General features: G+C 38.0%; 1 protein-coding gene across 1 annotated transcript in view; it reads left to right on the top strand.

Annotated features, from left to right (window-relative positions):
* LOC114648178 (cryptochrome-1-like) overlaps positions 1-18,559 on the top strand; it is an 86,247-nt gene that overhangs the window by 19,399 nt on the left and 48,289 nt on the right. The window contains exon 3 of the mRNA XM_028797062.2: positions 17,996-18,104. Coding sequence (XP_028652895.1) covers positions 17,996-18,104 — 109 coding nt within the window. The remainder of the gene's footprint in view (positions 1-17,995; positions 18,105-18,559) is intronic.

Below are 18,559 nucleotides of genomic sequence, written 5' to 3'. Positions count from 1 at the left end.
TTTTTTTTCCCTTCACCATGACCCTAATACGCTTCTGTAGGGCTATACCACAAATAGCATTATAAATGCAAGTTGCAGTTTTATTATTTATGTATATAGCTTAGCTTGAAGCAAGGTCCATATTAATGCAGTTTGCCTTAATGATGGTTCAGTTGGTAAAGATGTCATCACCAAGTTGCACTTGTTTTATTTTATTTTAGTTTGGTGAATACTGTGTAATGTACCTGGGCTTTGAAGTCTTGGAAGTAATAGTGCAACTTCCAGTAATAATACTATTATTTATTGTATTATTATTTATTAGTTTAAATATTATGCAGTTTAATGATGGTAAAGTTGTTTAAAAAGTCACTTTAACATATCAGTGGACAGAGATTAACATTAACAAAGTGTAGTTGGTTTACAAAAAATATTTACTATTTATTCCTTTTCTAAGATATGTTCAGTGCAATACAACTTTTGACAAGCACCTCTGGATATTTTACTAAGTCTAAATGCCTCTTTGGATGGTTGAAAATATGTTATCAAAATTTTAGTTTAAGTTGTTTGCAAACTTTGTTCAATAAAAAGGCTTAATATTTTGACTGCATCTGTCATGCAGTGTGATTCCTTCTCTTCATTAGTGCCACCCCCTTGAAAACTATCACTTTTATGAGGACATGTAAACCTGTATTAATACTTGTGTGCACATTAAATATTTTTTTGTACAATGTACAATTCTCATGACAGTGGAATAGGTTAGTCTTAGCCAGTAATTGCAGTGAAAAATGTGGTTAACATCCACTCGTGCATGAGAAAAAAAATACCGTCCAATACAGTGAAACCGGTATAATTTTGAAAAATACCGTGATATAGAATTTTGGTCATACCACCCAGCACTAGTTGGAGCAATTCATTTAACAGTTATTAGGCTGTGCATTTTCAAAGATTAATATACATTGCTGTGCAAATGTATTTGTCACCTTCTAGATTTTCTCTATTGCTGCAAATCATTGACCATTAATATTTTTAGGTCGTCAGCCAATTTCTTATACATATATAAGGTAATGCCTTGTTGACTCGCACATCAGCATAAACACTATTTCATGTTTAGCTAATTAGCTGGAAATTGGCAGGATTGTACATCTAGGTCAGTAAGTATCCATTAAGAAAGGACATTTCGTTATATTAATATTTAGGGGTAACCACCCCATTAGAAAAGTAAATATCCAAACTTTACTGTATATGTCATATGAGTAAATAAATCAGAGAGAAACTTGCATTTTTGAAAAAGCCATTCGTCATAAAGTTTGCAATACCAATTGATGATCAATAATCAGTGTTAAACAAAAAGGGAATTAAAAAACACACTCCACAAATTAATCAAATGAAAAATGATTTTTTTTTGTCTATAGTGGATGGAAATGCTGTTTTTCAGAATATACTGTAATAGAACAAGATTGTGCCTTTGAGTGAGTAAAAGCAAGTAATATCTTTTTATTGGTAAAAATGTATTCAGTCCCACTGTATACTGAGGCAATATTAATTTTAGGCTTTGATGCCAATGGAGAGCCAAGATTTTTAGCTTTGAGTAACTCACCTTTGTAAAATTACCAAATACTGCTATTGGAGATGTTCTTTAATCCGGAGTTCTGCTGCAGTCTCTTTCATACCTGCACCAAGGACTATATGCAACATGTTAGAGTAAGCAGCTCAAGTGAACTAATATTTGCCTCTAATTTAAAAAAAAACAAACAAATATTTTATACAGTGAAATACTTAGTTACATATTAACCAATGGCACTGTAAATGAGGCCCATTGACTTAGAATCTTTTATACTTCAGAAGCTGACTTTGAGCCTGTATAGGGTCCAGTTGTTGTTGTCAGTGCTGTCTAGTGCTTTAGTGTTTGTTGGTTTGTCTTTTCTATTTGACTCCCTGTATTGTCAATATAACAGGCTTCTCTTCAGGTATTTAAATTAGGTTAGTAGGCCAGTTTGCTTCTTGGCTGAAAGTAAGCCAGGTCTGTTATATAAGCAGTGATGTGCCATTGGCTTAGTTCCCAGAAACGTGAGTAAATCTGTCTGAGTAACAAATCTGGAATGTGTGTTTGTCTGGGGATGTGTGGTGGTGGTTTTTTTCCCTCCTTTGTACAATATTCTGCTGTTACACGATTAATGATATTTGTTTTGTAAGATACATTTTAGATTTATTCAGTATCAATTAAATTCTTATTTGCATTTTGTCATCTATCTGTTTGCCACATTAGATAGTTAAGTAAAACTTTATTTGTTACCGGGGGAAATTTATTTTACGGAAGCTCTTTAAATAAATATATTGGCTGTCACAGTCATAGTGAAGCATTATGCAGACATATTGCTGTTGGTATAAAGGAGCCCCAGTAGCATTTCTTGATATACTTCTGCTGAATGATTTATTGGATAAATTTATTCAATGTTAGTGCATCAGGGAGAGGATATGCAGCATTATTCATAATGGCTATCAAGTTTATTTTAATTCTGTCCTTCTTCATAACCTATGGGGGTCCAGAGTGCATTCTGTAGCTGAGGTTGCCCTTTTAATTTGCTTGTTGATTTGGTGAATGTCTCCTGACATCATGACCCCCCCCATGCTCTCCCAATCCGTCTACTGACTTCATTGGAAGAGTCACCAGAGACATGAATGTCACTGCCATGGTAAGTAAACCTCTCAACAAGGTCAACACTCTCTCTGCAAACAGACACACTGCTGATGGCTGTGCCCAAGAGTTCATTAAAGACCTGGATCTTGGTTTTTATTCAGGAAACTCGCAAGCCCAGACACTCAGACTCCTCGCTCAGTCTCTCGAGCACCCCGATCAGAGCCTCCATTGACTCTGTGAAGATCACAGCATCGTCGGCAAAGTCAAGATCCGTGAACCTTTCTTCACCAACAGATGTCCCACAGCCGCTGAACCCCATGACCTTGCCCAACACCCAGTCCATACAAGCATTGAACAGAGTAGAAGCAAGAACACACCCCTGACGAACCCCAGAATCAACTGGGAAAAACACAGAGGTCCTGCCTCCACTCTGCACAGCACTCGCAGTACCAGTGTACAGGCCGACCATGATATCCAGCAACCTCGAGGGAATCCCGTGAATCCTCAGGATGTCCCACAGGGCAGCTTGATCAACTGAGTTGAACGCTTTGCGAAAATCGACAAAGGCTGCAAAAAAACTCTGTCTATATTCGCGTTTGCACTCCATGAGAACCCTCGGTGCCAGGATGTGGTCGATGGTAGACTTCTTTGGCGTAAAACCAGACTGTTCCGGTCGCTGGTAGGTGAGCGAGTGATTGTGGATCCTACGACCCTAGCAAGGACCTTACCTGGCACAGAGAGCAGTATTATCCCCCTGTGGTTGCTGAGCCATGCGTTGCGACTCCTCTCAATGATATCCAGGGTGCCCTGCGAGATGAAACACCTCCTTCTGGGAACACCGGTAACACCAACACAACCCTCAGCAACCTTCAGGGTCCTGTCACGGAAGGTTTCCCACATCACATTAGGATCGGCAGTCGTACCCAAATCTGAACGTTCCTCACATAAACTGCGTGCAAACTCATTAGAAACAGCCTGGTCTTGGAGTCTGGCCAAGTCCAGGCTCATTTTCCTAGTAGGTGATAACCTACTGGACCTAAGCTGGATCCTAAGAGTAGCAACAACAAGTCTATGGTCAGAATTCACAAACTGGGCACTTCTGTAGACCCTGCAGTTTTGCAAGAGCCTCCAGCGTCTGCATACAAGGATGTGATCGATCTCCTTCACAGCACCACCAGTATTGGAGTACCAAGTCCAACGGTGCGGTTCAGGGCGCTGGAACCAGGATCCAGCGATTCGCAGACCCTGACCTTTTACAAAGTCAAGGAACATGGAGCCACTTTCACCATGGTCATCAGACCCATGGGGACTGAGACAATCTTCCTAGCCAGCCCTGTCAGTGCCAGTGGCTGCGTTGAAGTCACCCATGACCAGAGGAGTGTCGCCTCATGGACACCCATCAACCACCGAGCGAAGCTGCAAATAAAATGTCTACCTCACCGAGACATCACTCACCGCGGTCGGAGCATACACTGAGACAACAGACAAGGCACCCAGAGAGTGCCGTAATATGAGTCTCATAATACGCTCATTGAAAGGAGTGACATCGGACACCATCGAAAGAAGCCAATCCGCTACAGCAACAGCTACTCCCTGAGTATGACAGCCATCAGGCCGACCAGACCAATAAAAGGTGTATCCAGAGTGGTGAGACCAGTCCAACCTGTCATTGATGTGGACCACCTGTACATCCACTGCTTAAATAGTGACCAGACATAAAAGGCTCTTTGGTGTGGCGAAAGTCAATAATCGGTTCCTTGGTTTTGCTGATTATAACATGCAGACAATTCTCTTAACATCAAGCAACAAACATTTCCTCTTGACTCCTATCCTCTGTTTTCTCTGTTCTATTTATAGTCTGAGGTGAACATTGTAAAGAGAGAGGAAAGCAAGACTGTTCCTTCTGATGCTCCAGTGTTGCTCACATCCATATCAGAAACACAGTCCTTGAGTTGCACAAACTATGGTCTGCCCAACAGGTAGTCCATTATCCAGGACAACATAGGCTCCTCCACCTCCCTATCTCTGAGCTTACCCCTCAACAGGGATGGCTGGATAGTACTGAAGGCATTTGGAGAAATCAAAAAACATAATCCTCACAGTACTGCCAGCTTTTTGCAGGTGAGAATAAGCCTTGTGGAGCAGATAGATAATTACATCTTCTCTCCAATCTTTGTCCGATAGGCAAACTGCAGTGGATCTAGCTGGTCTAGCATAAGAGGACTCGTATAGTCCAGGACCAGTCTCTCTCAAAGTTCTTCATGATGTGTGAGGTAAGTGCCACTGTATATAGTCATTGGGTCAATGGACGCCTGCCTTCTTTGTAACCATAACAATGCAGGATGTTTTCCACAGCAGCAGCACTTTCTGAAGCCTTGGGGACAGACTGAATAGGTGACAGAGGATACCACAAAGTTGGTCAGCACAGGCCTTAAGAATTGTAGGACTGACACCATCTTGTCTTGTGTGACAATTCCTCAGTTGCCTCCTTACTAGGTCTCCAGTTATGGAGAGTCCACACTGATGGTCAGGATTGGACTTATAGTTGGCCATTCCAGTTGACATAGTAGGAGATGTTGATGTAGTAGGGATGGTGCTGGGACACAGTGGGAGGGAAAATCTATTAAATTGTTTTAGGTCATTGGCGTTATCCACATTTCCTTCTAGCTCCCGAGCCTTGGATTGGTTCAGTCTAGTAATTATACCCAGTCCATTTCAGACATCCTTCATTTTATTCTGAATGAGTCTGTTTTCTATTTTAGCTTGTAAGCTTCCTTTTCTTCATTCAGGTTTTTCTTTTGCACATGCTGTATGTACGTATTCCTTCACAGTCTCTTTGTCATTGGATTTGAATGCGCTCTTTTTCACAATCGGGAGTCCTTTCCTTAGTAATCCATGGCTTGTTGGTTGGAAAGCAATGTACTGTCTTTGTGGGTACCACTGTGTCAACACAGAAGTTAAGTGTCAGTAATGCAGTGACATTGTCCCCACTTGACATGCACATCATTTCCAAGTCTGTCATTTGGAAGCATTTATTGAGAGCCATTCCAGCCTCATGGGTTCCACTTCCTCGCTATTCTGGTGATAACATGTTGCCCTCTAAAAACGGGCTTGTAGATGGAAATAAGATGAATCGGGTTGTAATCAGATTTACCTAATGGAGCAAGTGATTACACTTAATTGCATCTTTAAGATTTGAGTACAGCTTATTTCCTATAGTGGAATCTGTCACAAACTGATAGAAATTTGTCATCTTTTGTTCCAAAGTCACATGGTTTTAGTCGCCACATATTATAACTGCAGGGTTCGAGTGAGTCATCATTAAAATGTTGGTGACAGAATGAGTAAGTTCCGTTGCTAGGTTTCCATTTGCAGAGGGAGGAATATAAACATTTATTAGATGATGTAATTTATCTCCCTGGGCATAAACTGTGGACACATTCTGACAGCCAAAATTTCAATGTCTGAATTACAAACTGTAGCTTTAACTGTGTTATGCTCCCTTTGACACCATTCCTCATTCACACAGTTCACCAGTCCCCTTCCTGTCTTTTTTCCACACCACACTGTGGTCTCTATCTGCTTGAATAAATGAAATCTGTCCAGCATTAAAATAGCGTCATATATATCAAGTTTAAGGCAATTCTCTATAACACACAAAATGCAACTGAACTTGTATGCATCCGTTTTAATTGACAGTGATAAAACAATTCCCATTACAATTACTTTGCTTTACTTTTACTGGCATGGGCACATTGCCCTTTCAGTCTGTGGACAAACAGCTCCTACAGTAAGGTGTAACTGAGCTTAGGTACTTACAATTGCAGGGTAAGTAGCTGATTATGGGTGTATTTAATACACTCTGCATTCATTTTCTCTGTTTCTCTTACTGTTTCAAGTGTTGCAGACATAAGGCAGCCTTTGGGTCCTCTTTGCAACTCCATCCAAGTTTGCAGCCCGTTTGAAGTGCAGTCATGACAAGTCGGCACCTGAGTTTGCATACACTACAGTTTGTCAGTAAACTTAAAATCCGTTTATCAGATCTCTAGTGGCTACTATCAGTGACAAGCCAGAAGCCAAATTAATTCTCATTTTAAAGAAGACTAGTAACTAGTAAATAAGTTCAGAAAATAAAAATAAAAATAGTGAGAAATGCAGAGCTTATGTAAAAAGGCTGCTGCTTGCACAGCACCCGGAAGTCTGAACAGTCATCAGGTTGGAGTTACTAAGGTGTTCATCTTTTGGTGATATATTTTTCTACCCAGACCTATTTATTGGAGAAGTGCAACCTTTTATCTTTTGGCATATGAAGTTTACATCTTCTGACAACTATTATATACTAAACTAAAGCTAGCTTTAAAGCAATCTATAAGTAACTTATTGGGCACACTGTGCTGCAAGCAGAAACCAGGGAAACATTTGATTAATTCCAAACGTCTTGGTTTGTCTTGGTTGTAATAGTATGCTAGGTAAACAGGTGGTTTTTTTTTTTTTTGGTTTTTTTTAATTCTGTGGGTTTTTTCATTACTAAGCCATGTCTTTGAATTAATTTCTTAAAATATATCTTTTTCATTCAAATTTTACTTTTGTTAAAGAATAAAACTTTTTTTTATATTAATAGTTTTCACCCCATTTCTTTTTAGACACGTTTGTAAACATAATATGAAAAATAATTGTATAAAAGTTATTTATATTCTGTGCTTCCTTGTTTTATAAACCAATTATGTATGTTGATTATCAAACATTCTTACTTGATCTTATCAGCTTTGCCATTATTGTGATGATGTTACAATACCCAGGTGCACCTAGATCAATAACGTTTTTGCCAAATAGATGTTAATGGAAGGAAAAAAAATGAAAAAATGTAAGAGGAAATGATTAAGCTATATATGATTTTGCAGAAAAGTCAAATGTTTTATGATTGTAGTAAACTTAGAGGGTAACTTTTTACTCAAAGAGTTAAAGGGCAGTTAAGATACAGAGGGCCAAGAAGACGTATTGGTAGAAAAGCTGGTAAATTAATCATTGAAAACTCTGCATCAGTTTTCAGTATATCTTTGTTGCAAACTCTAAAATTGTAAATTTTTTATAAGAACCAAAAAAAATCTGAATCATGCTTAATTTTCTTTGGGTATTTTCAATGAATAGATACAAACTTTGACAATAGTAGCATTAAGCATCAGTATTTATATTATTTTTCCTGATTTCAGTGACAGATTTGTCTATTGCTAAGCTCTGTTCCCCTAGGATACAACCCATTGTTGTCTTTCACTTACCTTCTTTCTTCACGTCCTAGTATTTGGAATAGAACTTCTCTGATGTGAGAGGAGCAGGACCTTGTGCAGGAGGCTAAAAAATACTGCCTAGATTTATTCAGTCTTCTGTACACAGGAAAATGCTTATGACTGTCTACCCCATCTACCTCATAATATCAAAGGACGTTTCCTCAGGCCCCGGTTTCCTGGTTGTTTGTGTAGTGTTCTTTAATACCATTAGATCCCAGTACTTGTGGAGCGGTAGTTATTTTTGGTATTTTTACTATCTTTGGGTTCATTCTTTGTTGGCATTTGACTCACCAAGAATGAATCTTATCTCCTGTCCTTTTCGTAATTTTCATTGACAGAATATAATGGTGTGATCAAGGTTTAGAGAGTTATTTATTGTCAGTTTTGTTCTCCTTGTTTGTATTAGACTATGGTCTCTGATGCTTAATAGAAGGGCTTTCTGTAGTCTGTTGGGCATGTTATCCTTTAGCAAAGTTTGCTGGTGAATAACAGTTTTTTTATCTAATTATAAACCATGCAGGAAACCTAATCAACTCTTTGAATGTAACCTTGAGGTTCAGTTTTTCTGTCATTAACCTGGAACATTATACAATTGTGATGCCCATGCTCAATGCTTTTATTATTCAAGCAATTTTCAACCAGTCAAAACTGTAGTGCATGACTTGTCTTAAATTAATAATCCCTGCTAAAAGAAGTGTCCATGTGGAGATAAAAAAAATCAACAAAGTAATTCAATAAATAAGTTAAAATCAAGTTAAAACAGTGTTGGGACCTATCCATAAATCTTTCATGAGCTGTGGTGCTTCCTTCTTCAAACTGACATCTCCTCACACCCTTATCCTTGGCACCCTATGAGGCCTGATCCTTTGTCTACACCACCCCCCCCCCCCCACACCCAACCTTTAGTGAGAGCCTACTCAGAACAGATGGTCACTCCTGCAGCTTGGACACTCTGCAGGAGTGACCCTGCCCTGTGAGTGCCATCTGCTCACTCAACCCAGCGCCATCTCCGACCATTTGCCACCATGCTGCCACACCAGCTCTATCACTACCATTCTGTTCTTTTTCTTTCTCTTTCCTTATGCTTCAGCCTCTGTCTTTTAGTTTTTATTCCCTGATCTCTCTCTCTCTGTCTCTCTCTCTCTCTCTCTCTCTCTCTCCCTCCTTCCTCTGTTCTATTCAAGCTCCTTTTATGCTTCAGTGGGAACAGGTGTCTAATTATGCACCCCAGAGCACTAAAGAGGAAATTAACTGAACCCTCTATGTCTACACATGAACATGGGCTCTGCCAATCTCCCCCATGAAACCATCCTCCCAGGGCCACTCGTTCATGCTACTGCATGTACCTACTCCTGTCTGCAGCCTGAGCTCCCCATTTTCACTAAAAACTCATGCACTGCCATGGACCCCAAAAGTATATTTTATCAAACCTATATGTCCAATAACCATATGGCAAAGTCTGTTTATTAATTTAAACAGCCTGTCATTTTTTTCGCTTCTATTATGATGAGTAAGATGAAGATCAAGTAGTGTTTTATGTAGCCAGTCATGCAGGAAGTTGAAAAATACGTCATGGCTCACACGTGGGTTTGTTTTTTTTTTTTTTTTGCTTGCATTATATGTGGGAACCCCAAGGTAATTCCAGTACACTTTGTTTCTCTATCTCTATCTATCTACCTATCTACCTACCTAACTACTTGTATTAAGTTACTTCACTTACTCTTGCGTTTTACTCAGCATGTGGGAGTTGATAAGAAAGTAAATGAAAGATGCTTCCATTTATTAACACAAGAACATAAGTGATGTATGGAGATGGTGGAGGTGGGGCTTGTAAGGACTCCATAAAAATCTATGAGAAATCAAAGATAAATCACAGCTCTACTGTCTTAAACCACAAACCTGCATATACCCACAGTAGATGGCAGCATCAGCATATGCACTTTATCTTGTGTTTCATGCAAATTTGTAATCTTATAAAATCATTTTGTTATAAGCTTAATGGCAGAGCAAAAATTTCCTGATTCCAGTGCTCACTGATAAAACTGTTTACTACTAGTAAGTATATTTTTAAATCTGGCTTGATACTGTATAGCAGTTGATTTTTTTTTTTTTTTTTTTTTTTTTTTTGGACGTCAACAAAACTAGATGTTACCATTTGTATTTGTCATTAACTGGTGCAGTTTCGCAAAAATTTCAGGTCTGCCTATAAATAAAAACACTTTAAAATCCAGTTTTAATTAAGTTTCACAAGTACAGTAGGCAGTGGCTTCTCTTGTATATAAGTAGCATAAGGGCACATAATCCAGTAGCATTATGTTTAAACTTTTTTTCAGCTCTTCCAGCATTTAATGTGCTATACTGAATTCCTAACACTTGGCCCTTTGCTCTTCTGCAACAACTCTGGACAATATTGTGATTATTTTAGTGACTGTTTAATCATGGATGATTGAAGGAAATCAACATACTAACAATTTAGATCAAAGCTCATTAAGAGTTTTGGACTGTAACAATGTATATTTGGGTGCTTACTGTGAAAGGCAAAATGTAAATATATTGGATTATTCAATTTGGTCATTAATGCATTGAGATTTAAATTTAGTTGCATTTACTGCATCTGCCGATAAGTTACCTTTATATATAGTAAAGTTAGGAGACAAATTGCTTTCAGAGGAGTGTGCATCTGTCTTTTTGTTACAGATTAATCTTGGTTGCAAATTATAGTATCAGTGTCCCCAATACCATAGTTAAAGCTGTATCTGCTTTGTGAAAGCTGGATTCAAAGTAATTGGTTTTTTGCAGCATTTGCTTAATCGTAGCCTTGAACATGAATGGAGTCTCTGTCTGTCTGATTCTAAGATGATGAGCTTACTCCTTCGATAGACTGCTTTTGGCCCTGATTCTATTCAAAAGATTTCTCTGACCTTGTGTATGATCTTGATCAGTTCATTATGCTTTTAACATGTTCTAATGTTTGACTGTGTTCAAGTTTTCATGTAATATCATGCAGAGGCTGAGATTGCAAATCAATGCAGTATATTTTACGTCCAAATCCAGACATGTTAGTTTGTGACATTAATCGAGTGCAACAAGTGACAGACTGTTCAGAACTCTGATCTGTTTATAGGACTTGGATAGCAACATCTTGACTAGACAGAAGGGCTTTTTAAGACACTGATGCAGATAACTGATGAACTGTCTGTTTCCATTGGCAGATGTTATGGGTATTTTGGGATGTTAAACAAATACTGATCAACAGAAGGCAAGAATTAGAAGGCCTTTTAATCTCCTAAATTCAAATAAAATGGGCACGCCTTATATCATTGTTGAATCGGAGAGTGTTGCCTGCTTTAACACTTTTGTAGTTTGATGTCAAAATATACAAGATGGAAGTAATTGTTTTTGGTTGGCCTGTGAAAATTTACTCTGTGTTGAACTTTAAATAAACAAGTACTTATTAAATGGGAAACATGCCATCTGTTTTTTCAGAAGTTAAAGCAAAGACTTGAATATATTTTTGATTTAAGTGGGCAACAATTTCAAAACAATTCAGTTAGCCTGAGGTACAGAAGAAATTGCTTTACTGTCAACAGATGTTGCTATCGTTTTTCTTCTCAAGTTCTTTGAAATGTTTTATAAGAAGCCATAATTAGTGGTGTTTAACCAATGTTGATTTGAATAACTTGCCTTGCTTGAACAAAGTTGATTCACCTTTAAAGGCATGCCATTTTCTGGATTACTCTGCTTTTTTAACTAAGTATACTGCATAATAAGACATAGTATATTGTACCAAAGTACACACCATGTTCTTTGCAATCTGCAGATGGTTGATTGTATAACTGAATACTTTCATATGTGTAGTTATGCTCATAAGTATTGGGACACTGATGCAATCTTCATAAATTTGGCCCTGTACACCATTTCAATGGATTTGAAATTAAGCAGACATTATGTGATTGAAATGCAGACTTTAGCTTTAAGGGGTTTACCTAAAATATTGTTTGAGCTGTTTAGGGATGACTTTCATTTTTCTGCATAGCTTCCCCATTTCCAGGGAATGAAACATATTTAGACATTTGACTGACAAGCTGTTCTATAGCCAGGGTGGAGCAGTTCCCTCATTATTTCATTCATTATTAAGGAGGTTAAAGGTCTGGAATTGATTCCAAGTGTGTAATTTACATTTGGAAGCTATCACTGTAAACTCTCAATATGTGGTCCAAGCAAGTAATAACAGTCCAACATGAGGCTGAGAAAACAAAATAAACCCTTTAGAGAGAGAGCAGAAAGATGAGGATTGGTCAAATCAACCATATGGTATATTCTTAAAAAGAAGGAGCAGACTGGTGAACTCAGCAACACCAGAAGGTCTGGAAATCCACAGAAGACAACTATGCTGGATGAATGCAGAATTCTGTCCTTGGTGAAGAAGAAGCCCTTCACAACATTTAGGCAAACCAAGAACACTTTTTGCGGGAGGTATACCTATCATTTCCAAAGTCTACAATCAAGAGGAGACTTCAAGATAGTAAAGACAGAGGTTTTACCACAAGGTGCAAACCACTGGTAAACTGTAAGCACAGGAAGAACAGATTAGACTTTGCCAGAAAACAATTTTTAAAAGCCTGACCAGTTCTGGAACAGATTTCTTTGGACAAAGGAAACCAAGATCAATATATACCAGAATGTTGGAAAGAGAAGAAATGAATTGATGAATACCAGCAGTTTTATGGCATGATCATGCATGGCTGTGAATGGAAGTCAGTCAGTAGTGTTCATTGATGATATGCCTGCAGGCAAAAGTAGCAGGATGAATTCAGAAGTGTTATAGGGCTATACTGTCTGCTGAGATTCAGCCAAATGTTGCAAAACGGATAGGGCAACACTTCACAGTACAGATGGACAATGAGCCAAAACATTTTGCAAAAGCAAACCAAGTGCTTTTCAAGGCAAAGAAGTGGAATATTCTTCAGGGGCAAAGTCATTCAACTGATCTCAACCCAATTGGACATGCATTTCTTTTGCTGAAGACAAAACTGATGGCAGAAGGTCCAACAAACAAGCAGCACCTAAAGACATTGGCTGTAAAGTCCTGGCAAACTATCACTAGGGTGGAAACTGAGCACTTGGAGATGGCCATGGGTTCCAGTGTTCAGGCAGTCATTGACTGTAAAGAATTTTCAACCAAATGTTGAAAATTAACATAATCATAAATATAATGATCGTTTGTCCAAATACATTTTTGAGCCTCTGGAAAATGGGGGGGAGGCTATCCAGAAAAATGACTCTCATTCCTAAACGTCTCCTACAATATTTTTGGTAAACCCCTTAAATTAAAGCTGAAAGTAAATCACATAATGATTGCTTTATTGCAAATCCATTGTGGTGGCGTACAGAGCCAAAAAAACTTGTATCACTGTCCAAATACTTGTGGACCTAACTGTAGGTCAATATTTTGTTCTCTTGGTTTTGACTAGTCAATAGGATCATATAGAACTTTAGTATAAATATATAATACAAAATGGAAAAGGAAAAGAGAGGGCATAAAGCATTAACACACTACTGCTACTACTCTACGAGTAATAAATAATAGATTGCATTTCATGTTGTCTAACATATAAAGTTCGATAATTTGTTTAGCTCATCACTAAGTTGTACAAATCCAGAAACCTTTTACAGGTTGTCAAGGTTTCTGCTTCAGCTACATGGCTCAGTAGTTTATTGCAGGTTCCTACAGCTCTGTGTGTGGAAAAAGTGTTTTAATTACAATTTCCCTTAATTTCCACTGGTGTCCTTAAGTTAAATATTCGGTACTTAGTTGAAAGAAATCTATTGAATCTACTTTATCAACACCTTTGAGAATTTTGAATACCCAAAATGGTCCACATGAAGCCTCTTCTGTTCAAGACAAAAGTTTAATTGCCTCAGGTTGTCAGAGTAGGATGTGTCCTTTACACATAGAATGCACTTGTTTGCTTGTCTCTGCACAGATTTAAATGCTGCTAGGGTGCTGACAAAAACTTCACATTACTCCAGATGTGGTCTCACTAATGCATAATGCCCCTAGATTTATGTTCAAAAGTTTTCATAATATAACCAAATATTTTATTTGCCTTTTTAAGTGCTATTGTTCACTGTGAAGAGAAATTCATATTGCTGAGTTGGTTTGCTCTAATTTCATAAAACTTTTTTAATGAGTCATGAGGACCAGTCCGTTTTATCCATTTTGTTTCTATAACCATATCTTTAATTTTACAGGTGCAAATTTACTGACATGTTGGCAATGTAAATGTGGTGATGAAGATTGAAATGGTAGGAAGGGATCCAATGGTAAAGGTCAAGAGTAGGAGGGGGTAAAACTTACCCTGAAAGTTCGCTCTCAAAAGGAGAGTGGCAATTTTAAACAAAAGAGGAATGAGGGACGTAAGAACTTAGGCGATGACAGTCATTAATTATTCAGGACATTCAGGTGAAAAAAATAAAATCTGCTATCTTTGATGAGAGGGAGAGAGAGTGCTAGGAATGGGCTTCGATGATGCCTGAAGACCTCTACCGGTAGGTCACTCAAGCTGTTTATCCATTCTGAGAGCACTCTCTACCGTCCTTTCCATAATTCATCATTCACAAATAGGACCATTTTTCCTGTTGGGACGTGTATAAGAACATAAAACCATTTGAAACAGTTTATCAGACTTTGGTTTATTTATTTTTTAGGGATGAAGTGTTTTCACCTGTTTTTCTGAATAATTTTGCTGCTGCTCTGGGGGTGCCTATTTTGCTATCCCAACAGAGCACTGGGCATTTTCTAACCCACCAAAACACTTCGGGGAGGTGTTAAAGGCATTGGGATCATTGGTTGCAGGTGGGTTTGGTGTGATGATATGAAAGTTCTAGTAGACTCTGTTCATTTTATCAGTAGGTTACGAGTCTGCAGTTAAAATAATTGTCTTATGGATGTGCGTAGTAACTATAGAATCCAGAGGATAAATAATTTCAAATAGAAGATTAGCGTTTTTGTAAAAGGTATGTAGTGTTTTACGTATAAATTTGATACCAAATAATAGATTCAAATAACTACAGAATCTGCTCCTTTTAGATGTCTGCTGTTATTCCTTTTTGTGTTTGTTAATGGTGTCTTAGTTCAAATTCTGGGCTGTTCATACTCCGTCTACCCTCTGCTCTAAGACTTAAGTCACCTGGCAGTAGATTTTAAAAATCAAATTCCTACATGATTGTGTATTGTTAAACAGTAAACTCAATATTTTAAGCCAGATTTTGAAATGTATGATTCTGTATTTCTATACATTTCCTTTCTGTACATTATTCACCATAGTGGATATGAGGAAAAATATATTTTGTATTCACAGTGACTTTCTTCAGTTTAAATCTTTATAAATCATTTTCTTTAAGTAGTAGATTGAAGTTAATGTATTTGTGATATGTAGGATCCAAAATTCACACAGGGTTTTTCTACGATATTTTGTCATTTTTATTGTACTGATTTCTTTTAAATAGATGAATGACTCTGCTATTCCTTTTTAAATCTTATGAATATACTCATATTTAAAATGTCAATGTTTACTTTGAGAGTTTGCATGTTTTAATCTGTTTTTGGTATTAACTCAGTTTATTGTCCTGTATGTCTTGATTACGTTTATTTTAACCTTTCTTCCTCATTCAGACTTAACATTCTCCTTTTCCATTTTTTCTTCAGGTTACAAAGATGTATTTGATTAATTTTTAAGAATTTTCTTTTGTTAAATTACATGATCACTAACACCACACAAGAGTATACAATACAAGTAATAGTTCAAATGTATTAATGTTTCTGTATCTATCCCTGCTCTTCCCATTTAGGTTTGCAGGGAGTCGCAGCTTATCTGGGTATTAGTAAGGGACAAGTAGACAAACAACTTTGGACTGTATGCCAGCTAATGGTGGGCAACAGAAAAAAAGTTTGAGATTATTTCCAACAAGGGCTTCGCTCGCCTACCCCCGGCGTTGGGTATCCTGAAATACATTAGTCGAGCTCGTTCGTCTTGGAGCCATGCCCGCATTGCTTGCGGCATTTCAGACGCGCGTTGTAGGCACCTGCGTTCATTGATTTTATCCAACCGGGCTCATGTTTGTATATCCGTCAGTCGAGCTCGTTCATTTTGAACTCGTGCCTGCTTTGCTTCCGCAGTTTCAGACGCACGTTGTAGGCGCCTGCGTTCATTGATCTTATCTAGGTGGGCTCGTGTTTGTATCGTTGAGCTGTATTGTGTTTGAATTCGGTGTAAAGCGTTCAGCGGTTTGTACAATCCCAAGCAGCACATTATTCCTAACTTCACTCCGCAGTAGTGCCACTCACAATATGGCGGTGACGCCTGCGCCTTCCGTACCATCATTGTGGACCTGTGGGGCCGCCGTAGCGTCTTCCGTTTGAATCTGGGCTGCAGCGCAGAATCGTCTTTTTTGTATGGCTGTGTCTTTAGTTGTTAGCTATGGGCGCGTTGTTGCTTCATTTCTCATTCACGTCAGTTGAGCTCTTTCGTTTTTGGGCCGTGACTCCTTCGTTCGCGGTGGATACGACTTCGCTTGCGGTTTATGAGACGCCTGCGCAGTTTGTCTCATGGTCCCATCGCCATGTACCTGCGTCCATGCCATCCGGTTTACCATTCTCGGTTAGTAATATGGATAGTAAAGATTTGAAAGCTCTATATTTAGTCTTGCTGAAAGTATGCTTAAATCTGTTTGTGTCACCACGGTTGCACATTGGTTATCACTGCTCCTTCATGGATCCAGTGACCTTGGTTTAAATCTCTTCAATCTCTTCCCGGGTGGTCTGTGTGGGCTTTGCACCATCTCCCCATGTCCGTGTAGTACTCTGGTGTTAAACTACAACATCTTCATGGAAGTGTAGGTTAGTAATATACATCGTAAGCATGGTGCTGGAGAGTGGCAACATGTTACAAGTTGATTACAGTGAAATTCTTACATAAAGTATGCTAGTCTATACTTTTTGGGTCACTTTTTCAATTAAATGAAGAAGTTAAATGTTTCATGACCAGTGTAGCAGCTCACACAGTGGGCTGCATCACTCAATGTGTGTTTTTTTTCTTCAAACACATATTTACCCTAAGGTTGTTAAAAACTAGTATCCTTCAGTATTTTTTGTAAGAAGCAAATCCCTTTGTTTTTGTTTGCTTTATCAATAATGGGAAAAAAAGCTTCCATACATTGGACTTAATGCACAGATAATTATTAGTAATTTGATATTCTGTGGCTATTTTTGTATTAATTGGAAACTAAGGCATCAAGGAAAAGACTTTTTGAATTGAAAGCCTGCCTCTCCCCCCCCCCAATTTGTTGGTCAAGAGTGCTCTGTTCAATTCAAGAAGGTTCCCATGAGGCTTTTAGTTTCCTTTTTATGATTTGCACTGTTTATTACAGAAGTGGCCATTTAAGTCTTTTAGCAAATACATGTGTTTTGCACGTTTTGAGTATATGACTACATAACTGAAATGTGTATTGTTAACCTCACCCCGCCACCCCAAACGTGGACATTTTTCTACATTTGCTGTTGTGCAGTGTTGGTTATTGGCTTGTGTTATATCATAATTGCTTTTCTCTCTAGTTGCATTTAAACACGAGACTAAAATTTTTTTCTGGCCTACACTAAAAACTACATGGTGTAAAATATTTTTGGATGGATTATTCCTTTTAACTACTCTCTACAAGGAGTATTTTGGATTGAAAATGAAAGAATTATAGTGCCCTCTTGTGTCAGGCAAAGGATGAACATTTTTATGTGAACATTTGATTTGTCTTGAAACATTGGCACAACGTTTCTTAATTTTTTTTAAGAGTGGGATAAGGCATGACAAAATCTAGAGGATGTTTTTAATTGACTTTTTAACAAGTTTTATGTGAGCTCTGTCTCTGCTAGGCAACTAGATAATAAAATACAATGCACATCTCTGTTATCTCTGCTATTGAAAAACGTTTTGGTTGCTTTGCCATAAGCCTACAGCAATATACTGAATAAACATCGTTAATGAATGTTTGTAATTTTTTTTTTTGGCTTATAAAAAATGTAATTTTTGCTTTTCAGATTCCTCCTACAATGTTTAGAGGACCTTGATGCTAGCCTTCGAAAATTAAACTCTCGACTTTTTGTCATCCGGGGCCAGCCTGCAAATGTGTTCCCCAGGCTTTTTAAGGCAAGTACTTAGTTTTTTTCAACACAGCATTTTACCACTGCAAATAATGCAGCCCACCTACATCAATCTAATGCTATAGATCTTTACCCACTTCTAGTAATGTTAATATGCAAGCTTAATTTTTATGCTGTAAACAACCATAAAAAGGAGAAATTAAGAATAAACTGCAAATATTTAAAATGTTTTGGGGGAAAAAAAGCATTGAATAAAGGCAGTTCAAGTTATTGGAAATAAACTTTCACTTCTTTTGGCACTTTCTACTGATTAGTAGACTTGTTGAGATTGAAAATGCCTTACCTTCATTCATCCATCCATCCATTTATTTTGTTCTTTATTTCGCCTTATACAATTTCTTGTGTTAGGAATTTGGTAGTTTTCGCATACCCCTTGGGGTCAGAGCGCAGGGTCAGCCATTGTACAGCGCCCCTGGAGCAATTACAGGTTAAGGGCCTTGC

This window comes from Erpetoichthys calabaricus, chromosome 3 (genome assembly GCF_900747795.2).
Source record: "Erpetoichthys calabaricus chromosome 3, fErpCal1.3, whole genome shotgun sequence".
NCBI lineage: Eukaryota > Metazoa > Chordata > Cladistia > Polypteriformes > Polypteridae > Erpetoichthys > Erpetoichthys calabaricus.
The sequence above is the reverse complement of the archived record's forward strand: the minus strand, read 5'-3'. Positions and strand labels throughout refer to the sequence as shown.